The following is a 14,650-nucleotide window of genomic DNA, read 5'->3' as shown; positions in this document are numbered from 1 at the left end:
CCATTCCGAGCTTATTTGTGGAGCAACGCAAACAATTAGCTAGTACTCGCTCTTGCCCAGTGGAGTAAACCACAAAACACAAACACACATTTTTGACACACAGTATTGTATTGTATATATTGTATTGTCGCGATCTAACCCTTCTACTTACTACTCTAACACATTATAAGCATGGCTTTGCAAATAGGTCACTATTCTAGAAAAATCTATTTATTATAGGTATTCTTAGGAATTACTTTTGATATTATTGTATTTTGAAACAGACTTCGAATAAGGTGTTATGTTCTGCTGCACCTACTCGTATGCATATTTTTTCGTAAAGTTTAATTTCTGGTAAAACTGTCGTATCAGCAGTGATAACTAGTCCTTACTGTACTGCCAATTTAAATTGGAGTAGTTAAAATTTAAAATTTAATTTGACAATTTAAATTGACTATAGACTATGCCCGACAAATTGTATGTAGAAATACAAATTTGGGCACAAGTCCAGTAGGATGGTAGTTAAATGTAGTGCAGGATTTGTAGACAAATATGTAGAGCAGTATAAATAATAATTCCAATCCCGCTATTTCACCAATGCGTTGAATTTAATTTAAATAATTTTGAGAAACTTACCTGTGCTTTACTCTCCCAGTCCATTCCCACGGCGCAAATGATGCACATGACGACCAAGGCAATGGTCCCAACAATTCGCACGTCATTATATCCGTTGTCAATTATCCCCGAGTTGCCCAATTCCCGTAGCAAAGTGTTGAGAGAGTCGCAGAAGCCTATGGTGTTCATGCTGGCTGCTACTGCGTTCGCAAACGCGAAGATTATGCCTACGGAAGCACCGAATTCGGGACCCAGTGATCTTGATATGATGTAGTAGATTCCACCTAAAAGATTGTTATTTTTTAAAGTTACAAAGATATTAAAAGAATTCGAAAGGCGGTAGAACCTGTATGGAGTTTCTATTATGCTATAGCTACTTCTAGCGTGAAGCAGTTCTTGTTTTTTTTTTCAGTTCTTGTGTTTCGCGAAAGGGCATACCGGATAAATTACTTCTCATGATTGGAAAGACATCTGTATTCGGCTTCAGATAGAACTTCTATGCAATATGGAGCTGGTTATCGATGCTCATGAGTGGTAGTGACCACTTACCATCTGATAGAATGCATGCTCCTCATGCATGCATGAATGAATGCATTTTGAAAGGGGTAGAACCCTTTGTGGTTCGACTCCGGCGGCACCACCGCCACACCTATTTCTGCCTAATAACAGCAGTGTTAAGCGCTGCTGTGTTCCGTTATGAAGGGTGTGGTAAGGGAGACATACTTTTCCGAGGCGTTCCAGCTTAGTCCTCAGGGGTAGCGGCGCATCTGTGGCCGACCTCAGGTAGGAATATCTAATCCTATCTGGGGTTGATTACAGATGTCCATGAGCGGCAGTAGCCACTTACCATCAGGTGGACTGCATGCTCGTCTGCTACTCCTATATTATAAAAAAAAATGCTCGTTTGCTACTCTAATTTTTTAATAATAAGATAATCAGTACTTAATAAAACGTTTCAAAAATACCTACAAATGAATACACGTTGACACTTTGTCTCATGACAGAGTACAAAACAGTGTTTACAAATAGGCTTTGCCCTGATTAATTAGGAGCAGTAATCAGGTGATCAAAGCATATGTGGACAATGAAAAACGATCTGTTGTAATTTCACGATCAAGATGGCCTGGCCAAGTTTGCATCTATGACGTTAAATATGGTTGTAATTTACTTCTGTAATTAACACAATTGTGCTTCTGAGGCAAATATATAGTGTTGTGACTTTTATGAATCTTTTATATGAAAAAAGCATATTATTATGTGATGTTGGTTAATTATTTGCGCTAAAAAGTCATATATTTCCATCAACCGGGGAATGCGATTGCATAAATATGACAGAAAAATAAATAGAAAAAGTCATTTTGATTTTAAAATTCTGTACCCAGTTTAACTCGTGGTATCACCATAAAAAATCATACATATGGTTATATTTGTCAAACCATTTGGGCAATTAACCATTGATCTACAATCATGCCACCGAATGACGCTCCAAAAATATGCTTCTTCTGACCGCCATATAAGTAACTAGCTGACCCGGTAAACTTTGTACCGCGTCAAAATCTATTTATCAAATATATTTCACATAAAATATAACCTAAGTTACTCGTGGATAATGTAGCTTTCGAATGGTGAAAGAATTTTTAAAGTCGGTCCAGTAGTTTTTGAGCCTATTTATTACAATCAATCAAACAAAGTTTTCCTCTTTATAATATTAGTATAGAAGTATAGATAAGATAATAGTCGGGTGTAATTATGCTAATTCAGTTTAGTTACCTCCTTTAACCTCCCCGTTGGTACAGATTGCGCTCATAGAGAGGGTGGTAATCACGCACACAACGGCAGAGATGGCAACAATGACCAGCGACCACCCGATACCTGCTTGAGACACCACCCACGATATACGCAGGAACAGCATCACCCCCCATATGTTGAGGAGACATGGTATCAGCACGCCCTATAACAAATTAAAGTTAAAATCCTTGTGGTACGTCTTCGGAGGCATCACTTTAGCACATCTTTTTCTGCGTAATAACAATAAGGGAAGGTGGTAGAACCCTTTGTGGTTCGACTCCGGCGGCACCTCCGTCACACCTATGTCTACCTAATAACAGCAGTGTTAGGCGCTGCTGTGTTCCGGTTTGAAGGGTGTGGTAAGGGAGACAGACTTTTCCGAGGCGTTCCAGCTTAGTCCTCAGGGGTAGCGGCGCGTCTGTGGCCGCCCTCAGGTAGGAATATCTAATCCTATCTGGGGTTGATTACAGATGTCCATGGGCGGTAGTACCCACTTACCATCAGGTTGACTGCATGCTCGTCTGCTACTCCTATATTATAAATAATAATAATATTAAGGGCTATTGTGTCCCGGTCTGAATCTTGTGGAGGCATACTTATCCGAGATGTTCTAACTTAGTCCTCAGGGGTAATACAACCCGCTGTTGCCTACCTCATTTTATCTGGGGTTGATTACAGATATCCACTTAATATATTTTTGTATAGGAGCAAACTAGTTACATGATATATTCACTCTTAATTTGCCAACAGGAGATGTCCCTCCGGGTTAGGTGATCATGCTCGAAAAGCCCCCATGCTCCAATAGTCTTAGTTCGGAACTTGTATATTTGTACTCGTATATATGCAAGATGTTGAAAAAACTTCGTTAGCGTGATTCAGAAACGTAATCTCTTCACGAGATACGGTAAGTTGCCACATTAGTTCTAAATATTTATTTATTAGAAACATATATAGTATAGTACCAAACTTACTTGAATCCATCCTAATTTAATTCCGTGCGCTGGTGTCGGTGATTTGGTCTCTCTTTGATTTTGTGTTTTTTCATCCTAAAACAAAAATAATAATTTATATTTTTTCTTTATAAGTACAGGGTTTTGCTTTACACCCAAATAAATTACTTCTATCATGATATATCTTATATATCTATCTATCTATCTATCTATCTATCTATCTATCTATCTATATCTTCTATCTATCATGCGCGTGGGTATAAATAGGTAATACCCATTTTATAACAATTTATTAACTGCCTACATCATTGACAGAGTTCTAAAGTATGTTAATTCTATAAGAATACCTTTTAAAACTTATACAAATATTTTTTTCGCCATCAGAGATTAAAAAAAGAAACATATAAAAAATAAGTTTCGACGATGGCTCAAAATATACCCCAATGTACTACATAACTAGATAATGCACTATTTCTATATATTGTGTCCTATAATCGAAGTATCCATGTGTATATTAACAAAAATACATTAATCAAAGACAAAGAAACCACATAATAAAATAACATATTATGTATTGAATGTTCATATTATTATATCTAAATTAATGTATATCTTTTATGACTCGCACACCTTCGCGAAGACTTACACAAGAACAATAATGAAAACAGTATCTAGTTTTCCTTCGACATCATAGTAATATTGTCTACATACTAAGGTTTACTGTGAATGCGAACTAACTTTATAGGGTCATATATCTGGAAGAATCTAAATAAAAAAATCTTGTCAAAAGATGAAAAATATAAAATTCTAACTACCTAAAATCTCCTTAGCGTTAATACCTACTCTACATATAGAGATGCTTACGGATCTGAAAAGCAACTTCCTGAAACTTCTTCAATTAGAGTCTTCCCGGGTCATACGTGCCCCGGAAATAGTCTAATTAAGACAAGTAGGCATAGTAAATTGTGTCAAAACAGGATAAGTCCGAAAGTAAAGTAAGAATCAGAATATCGAAGTACTATTCTTAAAAATACCGAGAAGAATTCACTCAATACACATGTACCTATTCAAATAATGAAATTATGACACAGAGTTTGTGTTTCGTAAACAATAAAACTTTACGTTTAGACATTTTATTATGTAACGGGTACTCACGATATGCGTTTTTTATATTGCCGATATTTCGACCCAGTTGCATGGATCGTGGTCACGGCGAAACTGAGGTGGAGGGGAGAAACCGTTGACAAGTACTAGTGGTAGATTAATCTATCTACCCTACGTCTAGTTCGTTTTTCTTTTCTAGGTTTCATATCACGACACACAACACTGACAATATCCTTACGCTCCGTACTTTGCACTATTTGTGACTTGCATAAACTAACCACTGGATTCCACGTTTGGGCTAACTTAAAACCATCTTCTCTATTGAAGTTCCTAGGATGTTTCTTGATCTCTATTGCTTCTCTTACTAAACGAGGAAAGTAATGACGCTCAGTGGAGATCACCTGAGGTTTGTGTAATTCAATCCAGTGTTTACAACCTGAACTGAGGATGTGTTCGGCTACCGCAGATTTCTTAGGGTCATTATTTTTGACTGCGCTGATATGTTCCTTAATGCGTTGTGATATGGCTCGTTTTGTCTGCCCAATATACGAGCTACCACAACTACAGTCAACCTTATAGACCCCTGGGCACTGGTATGGAATAGTATCCTTGGGGGAACGAAGATAGGCCGCGAGCTTTTTAAAAGGCGTAAATATACTTTTTATGTTATATTTCCGATCTAAAATCCTCCCTATCTTATCCGTGACACCTTTCACATACGGGAAATATGCGGAATGCCTTTCTACTACGCTGGTGGTGTTATGATTCCGTTCAGTTCGTTTGGTTATAGTTACGTGGCCATTGACGTTATTACGTTTAGGTCGCTGATCCCCATAGAATGTTGTGTAAATATTTTAAATGACAGAATTTTGCACAAATACAATTTACCAACGGGGCCACCGCCATTATAAAAAGTAAAAATAGAAACAAGTATCAATTGTGTGGACTGCAGTGGACTGCACGTCGAAAGTAAAAACGTGTAGTTTCACATTTCATTTTTTACTTTTTGTAAAAAAAAAATCTTATTCTTATCCGTACCATTAAATATCTAAATAAATGAATCTACACATACATAAAACTAAAACATTTATATATACTTTTATCTGAGCCTGTATTTCACGGGAGTTCAATGCTTTTCCCATCCGAATGTGCCTAATGAAGTTTTCACCACAATAATGAAACATTTCCCTGCGAATTCAGCATACAAGATTATAAGTTGATATTACGAAATAGTCTCAAGTTAATTTTTATTATGCTAGAACATTTTGCATCGCTTTAACAAGATAGCAGCCCTGAGAACGTCAACAGAAGTCGTGATGGTGATGGACACCGGCTGTCTTAACGCCGCATTCCATCGCAGCCGTAGGTATCGAATTGTCACCACATATTGTTCGCAAATGTGTATCTAATGGAAACGTTCGTAAACAATGGAACGGAAGGCTTAATTTGTTTCGTCGCTTTATATTTCTTTTTGTTTATCTATGTTATGACGGTTTTCGGCCTTATAACGTACGTCTTTCATTTAAACACCGAATTGGATAAAGACATAATTGAAATACTTATATTTTATATAAATAGTCTTAAATGTTATTTATTGGTACATATATTGACTGCGCCCGTCCGTCCGTGCATATAGGTATGTGTGTAAATAAGCACATGGATGGTGATCTCTAGGCTCATCTATAATATGTAAAAATAATTAAATTGCTTTTAAAAATATTAAGTACATTAAAAATACTATAATAATACTAATAAAAGTATGCCTTTGATTTACTCCCGGTAATATATTAATTCTTTATCTTGTAACACTTTAAAAACGCATTTAAATAATTGAACGCGTGTAGAATATTAAATTTCAAATACTGAATACGCAAACTTATGGTTTTTAAGATAAGTAACCAAGTACCTAATATAGCAGACATGTTAATTAATATTTTGAAGAGTATTCTAGTGATATATGAAAGGCTATGCAAAGATAAGATTGCTCGCAAGGGAAGCAGGTAGAGTGGTCAGCGAGCAGCGCTAGCCGGTTTTCGCCGGACCACACCGCCTGCACTCCACAATCCACATGCCTCGTAATAACTGAGAAAATGACGCATTCTTATACGAATATAATATACAGCATGACCAGTAGTTAAAATACATGTGTTATGTTATAAATAATTAGCCAAGAGCGAGTCCAAATCACAATCGGAGGAGAGATAATTAATGCCAACATTTTATTATTGTTTATTATCATATTTGCAATAGAAGAAAATATCTATATTGTTAACATATTAATTCTACTACTAGGGCCCTCTGTATACTACGGTTCACTAGATAAATCGAAATACCGGTTTCTTACGAGAAATCGGTTTTATCGGGGACCCCCAATTGCTGCTTTATATCCTTCTATATCGTATTTGTTGTTGTAGGAGCTACAGTAATACACACTCCATAAAAAAATCATGCTGATAGAGCTCTGTGACACAAGGGTAGACACCGGACGCAACACGGTTCCGTTATTATCCTTTGTAAACCCCTAAAAACGATATTAAATTAAATTTCTTTTTTAAAATTGAAAAATGCGTGTCATAAGCAGGAATGTTTTAGTTCTAAAGTCTGCATAAAACATACCTGTTTATTTATTTCCGTAGCGTAAACCGTGAATAATTTGAAATTTCATTATAAATTGATTTCTTTTATAGAGTATGTAATTCATCTTAACAACCATTCCTCGCCATATTAAATAAAATGTGTATGTAAATAAAAATTCATAGCATGTCTACACAATTTGTTTTTGCGCATTTTCTGGCAATTAACACTAAATTTAATTTAATTTAAGGTTTTTAAGCTTTCAAATAACCAAAACGCCATCCAATTGGATCAGATGTTTTTGAGAAAACCGCGGACAAACAAACTTACATCGATATTCTTATGACCCTTAGCGGATACTTAGGACACCCTGTTTAAAAATATTTCTTTGTTTCCGCACATGCAACAATAGATGTACATATAATTCTTTTAATTATATGAGTTACAAGTATGAAGCTAACCACGATAATATTTTAATTTGTGTACAGGAAAACTATGCGGTGTACGTACACGTAATGTTTTAATTGTCAACAGATAGTGATAAATATATAGGGTTGTGTTATCGGCTCTCATAGATTAGGAAAGATACTTCGCCGCCTTGAAATTGAATGAAACCACAAACGGCTTATTAGTAAGTTCTTTTTTTAATTCTTGACAAATAAAAACATTTTTAAAGAAAATTTACGAATAAATAACTAATACTGCGTAAATTACATAATAAATAAATAATTATTTCAAATATTTTAGGGACATTTTAGCACGGAGACGTGACAAAACTTTTTTACGCACCTATTTCAATTCTCAAAACTGGGTACATTTTCTTGTTAGGAGTGAGTAATCTTTTATAAAAAAGCTGCACGATTTCTTTTAAATTTTCTTAATATTTTGATATTCTTATATTAATTGAATGGCAATACTATATGATAATTAAAACGAATACAAACAAAATTAAACGCTACAATAAAGTTATACCTACTTTTAAATGTATATCGAAAACGAAAAAGGACATCTAAAACACAATTAAACGATATTAAAATGTAAATCTCCATCTATTTACAAATTTCCAAATAAATATTCTACACCTTCGTAATCGCCATACTGCTTACTATTGCTTGCAATATTCTAATTTTAACGAAACACCAGTAATATCCCGTAGAGCTTCGCGGAACATTTGAACCGAAATAAATAATAACATTCCTAGTCAAACTTCAAAGTACTTTTGAGTTTGCGATAGTGGAGAAATATTTCTGACTATAATGTTATAAAATAAATAATTACGAATGTCGTACTAATAATTATTTTATAGATATATAATCTTATAAGTATATAAAATTCTCGTGTCACAATGTTAGTTACGGTACTCCTCCGAAACTGCTTTACCGATTTTCACCAAATTTTATATGCATATTCTGTAGGTGAAAAAGTAATTCAAACTTGATTCCGTCTAAAACAACTGCAAACTCTACATTTTTAGCAATAATTGCCTGAAGGTTTTGAATGCCTTTCATATCATGGCATTTAACATAATAAATTATTTAGGTATAAGATATAAGATGCCCTCATCTAAACACATGGTTTCCTAATATGGGAGAAATTTTCTTCGTTAAATATTTATTTATTGCTTTGATTACAGTTAGGATTTCATTTGTCATTAAATAAATGAAACTTGCCAAAACCACTTTTAAAGTAGTAGGTCTGTATGCCAGGACAGTACGTCACAAATATACGCAAACGAGTTGACTCTTAAAACCCGTTTGCATTCTACGTTAATTTCGACAGAACATATAATATACCGCTTAACGACATTTTAATCATAGGAAACATGGCCACCAGTCATCTGATCAATCCTAATAATGTATTTGCAAGCGTAAACGAGCATTACTATATTTACAATGTCAAATGTCATGTTTATGACAAAAAAATTATAATGTTCGTTCGTGCAATCTGTTAAATTTGAATACGGAATTATTGTAATTATACGAGATAGGGCAACATTTATGTCTTTGCATGTGTTTAAGCTGTATATAAGTGTCTTAAAATCCATTGCTTGTAATGACCATGGCGTTTAAAAAGGAGACACTGTACTTGATTGTGCGTATTTACAACCGTAGTTGTTGAGGAATTTTTTCCTCAATCTTGGGAATCCCTGTCTAAATCTCTAAGTTATTATCGACGGGAAGAAAGGTAAAGGTAAGGCTATACGCCAAGAAAGCCTGGTAGCAAATCGGATACAAAAAACATTTACTCGCAAAAATCCCAGCTCAGCGTTTTATATCGATCAATGCTTGATAATGTTATATTTTAATTTAACAGAGACTCGCTACTTTTGTCGATACGTTTGCCGTTTTATTTAACTGCTTATACATTATTGGATAAGATTCAAAATTAATTATTCAGACAAAAAGTGATTAATTCACTTTTTGAAACGTTGAGAGGACATTAACAATACACAAATTATATTGTAACTGTATTTGTAAGTAAAAAAGAAGATCATTTTCTAATATAAAAGCATAAGTATCATTATACCTACATATTTATATGTCTTACCTCTTCCGTAATTAGATGATCTCCATGCAGCTCGCCAAGGCTCGGTCTCTTCAAGGCACGTTTTGAGTTTCTATAATTTTCCAATCGCGGCAGTGCTTCCCTTGTGAGCTGTGCCAAGGACCTTTTTCTTCTCCAACCAGCGTCGTGGAGCCAGGTCTCTGACTGACCATTGGCCTCTCCTCTCTCGGCCGCCTCCACCGAGGACCGTAGCGGTCGTGATATGATGCTGGCGCCCATGTGGATGCCATTTTTTTTGGACTCCGATTCCACGGAGGAAATTGCAAACCTATAAAAATAATAAACATTTAATTCTGAGGTTTCTGAGGATAAGTTATACTCATCTTTATTTGAAAATATTGTCAGTAATTTTAACTGTGAAATAGAGAAAACGTAACTCCCTATTTTTTATTAACTTCGTATGTATTTATTTTATTTATGGTATGTGTAACCTACTACTTTGATTAATGTTACTTTCAACAATTTAAGAAAAGACTGAAAATTTTCGTACGTATTTATTTTACTTATTATTGTTTTTGACAAGTTTTTTCACTGTGTGTATAATTGCTGTTAGAAATCAGACACAATTTATAGATTAATTAATATTTGATAATTATTTTAATAAGCTTACCTGTTGTCTTCCATTTTCTTGACAACCACCAAAGACTAATGAAAATTATTTGATTTATGAACAATGTTGAGTTTTATCATAATACTTGTACGTATATCTATAGTTTTCATACACAACAGCATAATTTTCTTTCACGTATCTGCAACAATATAAATTTTATATTTTTATTGATATTTCGAAGTTAACAAAAAACAGAAAATACGTATTGTGATTCCGATGCGCCTAAAATAATTTATGAACTGTACAAAAATTAATGTATACCGTAATATGTGCTTAGAAATCCTTAGTCTACAAATACGAATATATCATGAATATAGTAAACATGTACGTTCAGATCCTTTAAGCCCTTCGTTATGGCACCGTGTCTAGATTAAAGTGAATAATATTATGTTCATAATGAGTCGTTTAATACGATTGTATAGTAACAATAAATGGAGATATAATCAGATAACTACTACCGACCACTTAGCTTTAATATGGCACTTAAGACACGTGAGATGCCGATTAAAATCACACATGTCACAAAATTAACAATGGGATAGCTATAGGTACTAGATAAGAGGTATATGGTGAGGATAAGCGAAGAAACAAAAGAAAACAATAATAAGACGGGTAGGTACCTACATAGAGTCGTAAAGAAACTGAACATGCTAGTCCAGACATTTTTTTTTTTATTTTTTTATAACATAGGAGCAGCAGACGAGCATGCAGTCCACCTGATGGTAAGTGGCTACTGCCGCCCATGGACATCTGTAATCAACCCCAGATAGGATTAGATATTCCTATCTGAGGTCGGCCACAAATGCGCCGCTACCCCTGAGGACTAAGCTGGAACGCCTCGAAAAAGTATGTCTCCCTTACCACACCCTTCAAACCGGAACACAGTAGCGCCTAACACTGCTGTTATTAGGCAGAAATAGGTGTGGCGGTGGTGCCGCCGGAGTCGAACCACAAAGAGTTCTACCACCTTTAAATGGAAGAAGAAAGCCAAGAATAGATCGGTTTGTAAGAATATTATCAGTAGCAAATCGCGGTTTAGGTGTTGATGATATCTATACCAGACTATGGATAAAACTATCGACTGAAGTTCATTTTTAGATTTCCGCACAGAAGATAACTTTATCAATAAATCCATTCTTTCCGTCCATCCATCCACGTTTAAAAGGTAAACCAATAGAAGGCCCTTATCAACGGGAGGACCTTCTTTATTTTTCATCCACATATTACAAAAAATATTTGTTTCCAATCCCGCTTAAGTATAGAGTAAGAAAAAATTCAGAGACTTGGTTTAACTACAGTCTATAATGCAATACTTTATAAATTGTTCTGTTTTTGGTACGGTGCCGGTGTTTCCGGAAATATTTAAGTCTAAGTTTTATTGCTTTTGTCTCTAGCATCACACTCAGTATAAATAAATTACATTGAAGAACTGACATTATAAACCATTTCTTAAACGCCTATTTTCACGAAATCAATGTAAAAATCAAAATTTATATCTGATTGTAAGTTCACCTTGAAAGCTTCTGATCCGATGAAATGGGACATTAATGTAAATATAGTACCATTTATTTCAAAAATATTTAAGGCTTCTGCTTTAATAGAAATCGCAAGGTAGCGCGTGCGAATCGCGCGAACGAAGATTTGAAATGAACTCTGTCTCTAGTTAACTCTTCTTAAGAAGCTCCCGTATTGATTTATGTTATATTTATATAAAATATTATATATCATGCTGTTTATCCTATTTCACTACACTGGTAAATACCTTGGGTACAATCAGTAGCGGCCTAAATACCTAAGTCGGAGGCGTGGGGCGGAAATATCGAATGAGGCCCGGGACAGAAAGTTGAATGAAGTTAATTAATTTTACAAGCTTTTACTAATTTCTACTAGCAAATTTGTAAACATGCGGAGGCCCCCAGAGCCAGAGGCCCGGGGCGAGCCACCCCTGCCCGTTAGTTCGCCAGTGAATATAAAAGATCAGCATTGGCCGCCTCAGTCCCCTGTGTACGAACCTAATTTTCTTACTACCAAATAATAATAAAATATTATCGAGCAACATGTGGTTAACCGATAGTAATAATTAACAATAGGAACTCAATAATAACACTATAGGTACATCATGTTATTTAGTTGTAACGTAAGGTACTTTGGTCACGCCAATTGTTATAATATTATACCCGTAGAAGACTGTAATATAAAATTCATCGTAAAGTTTTTGTATTTGTAACAGTAATGTACATTATTTTGTTTGTATATTTCAATGTTTAAGTAATTGTACTAATTAGTATAAAGTTTGACTAAGCCTTGGCACTCACGGATCGTTTTTTTGCCGCGTGTAGATGTAGGTACGCGTAGAAAATGAAAATGTAGGCAAATTATATTTTCATGGCGCGATTTATCTCTCCAGAAGCACCACTGCCATTGTGCTGTGTTCTGGTTTGAAGGGTGTCGTAAGGGAGACGTACTTTACCGTACAACATACAACTTGTACTCTAGAGGTGGTCGTTGAATCAACGAACTAGTTAAATCAACCGTTGATTCACTTTCAACGAATCAACGTTAACCCAATAAAAATTAACTAGTTAAATACGTCAACGACGTTGAACGGAACGTTTCGATATTTTCAACGTAAATTGTATTTTGTAACGGTGGTCGTTGAATCAACGAACAAGTTAAATCAACCGTTCAACGAATCTACGTTACGTCAACGACGTTAAACGGATCGTTTCGTTATTTTCAACGTAAAATTGTATTTTGTTTAGAATTAAACTTACGTTAATTTTATTTTATAATATACGAGTAGCAGACGAGCTTGATTGTCGGTATAATAGCATAATTTGAACTCCAATTATGTAGAACATATCGAATTATTTCCTAATAAATAATTATAATTATAAACATCAAGAATTGATATTTATAATTATATATAAATATCAAGAATTGATATTTATATCAATTCTTGATATTGATAGTTAATAACACGCACTACGTCAAATTGTTTCTAAAATAACATTTACCGCACTTCAGTAGAGAAGCGTTGATCGTTGCACCATAGTTAAAAACCGTTTATTATTGATGCAAGTTGAAATTAGTAACACGTTAACTCGTTGACGAAATTAACTAGTTGATCAACTAGTTGATCAATGGAAATTAACGTTGACGTTTCGTTGACCGAAAAAACTTCAACGACCCACCGCTATTGTACTCCGGTTGCGCGGGGCAGAGCGCAATTAACAACTGACAATCCGATCGCCTGTTTTCCGCCGAGTATGCGGATATTTCAGCAACCGTAGCGGCTAAGTTACCGCAAATAAAATATTCCCTTTTTCGCGCGGAGTCGACTAAAAACTGCACCGCGTGTCCTCACTTTTAGGCAGTACATAAAAAATATTCTTTGAGTGTATTTAATTAGGTAAACAGGAAATTATATTTTTTATGACAGGGTTATTATAAAAAATATGGGTTATTATTTGATATATGGGTTATTATAAAAAAAATACTTTTTATACATATAAAAAGTATCTTGAACAATACATAATAATAAGACGTCAGCAAACTAATCCGCATTAGTTTATGAATCAAACCGTCAAATCAACGTTGAGAATATTCAACTAATTTAAGCGACTGCTATACGACTAGAAATTGGCATCGTGTAAGCATAATCTACAAACTTAAATAATAATAATAATAATATATATTATAATATATAATATAACCGATAAAATTATTTATCTAATTTTATCGGTTGCACATGTTATGAAATAATTGGAGTACACTTGTCCGTCCACTCTAAATAGTTTTATCAGGCAAAACAACAATTCATCCATTGATAGAAGTGGCACAAGAAACCGCTTCCGGAAACAAGATAACTGACAATATCGCAAGTGATGATGGCAAGAGGCCTGATGGTATTGCACTTGTTCCCTGAAAACAGGAGTTTTTTTTTATAATGTAAGAGTAGCAGACGAGCATGCAGATAAGATATTCCTACCTGAGGTCGGCCACAGATGCGCCGCTACCCCTGAGGACTAAGCTGGAACGCCTCGGAAAAGTCTGTCTCCCTTACCACACCCTTCAAACCGGAACATAGCAGCTCCTAACACTGTTGGTATTAGGTAGAAATAGGTGTGGCGGTGGTGCCGCCGGAGACGAACCACAAAGTGTCCTACCACCTTCAAAAAATGCTTATATGGGATGTAACTTGCGTTGATAACCTGACTCCGTCCCATATTTCGGTGTAAATAACACGCGCGGGCGTCGCGGCATATGCTGCTGAATCTGCTAAGCGGCGCAAACATGTAGAGTCACTGGATCATTGGGGGCCAAAAGCCTAGAGGCACAGGTTGACGTTGAAGGAGACCGTAAGGCTGTCGAACATTCTGACCATACAACGTGGTAACGCAGTCAGCCTTCTTAGTTCCCCTTCCAAGAAGAGGAATTGAACTCTTTGTTTCATCTTTAATTT

At 35.2% G+C, this 14,650-nt stretch overlaps 1 protein-coding gene across 1 annotated transcript in view; it reads right to left on the bottom strand.

The window, feature by feature from the left end:
- The window catches only part of LOC140748959 (bumetanide-sensitive sodium-(potassium)-chloride cotransporter), a 56,324-nt gene that overhangs the window by 15,866 nt on the left and 25,808 nt on the right, over positions 1-14,650 (bottom strand). Inside the window, exons 2-6 of the mRNA XM_073081935.1 lie at positions 10,186-10,324; positions 9,558-9,843; positions 3,354-3,428; positions 2,365-2,545; positions 616-878 (exon numbers count right to left, since the gene is read on the bottom strand). Coding sequence (XP_072938036.1) covers positions 616-878; positions 2,365-2,545; positions 3,354-3,428; positions 9,558-9,843; positions 10,186-10,199 — 819 coding nt within the window. The 5' untranslated portion in view covers positions 10,200-10,324. The remainder of the gene's footprint in view (positions 1-615; positions 879-2,364; positions 2,546-3,353; positions 3,429-9,557; positions 9,844-10,185; positions 10,325-14,650) is intronic.

This window comes from Epargyreus clarus, unplaced genomic scaffold (assembly GCF_041222505.1).
Source record: "Epargyreus clarus isolate Ecla_fem2 unplaced genomic scaffold, WU_Ecla_fem_2.2 ptg000017l, whole genome shotgun sequence".
NCBI classification, from domain to species: Eukaryota; Metazoa; Arthropoda; class Insecta; order Lepidoptera; family Hesperiidae; genus Epargyreus; species Epargyreus clarus.
Note: the sequence above shows the minus strand (reverse complement) of the source record. Positions and strands in the feature narration are given on the sequence as shown.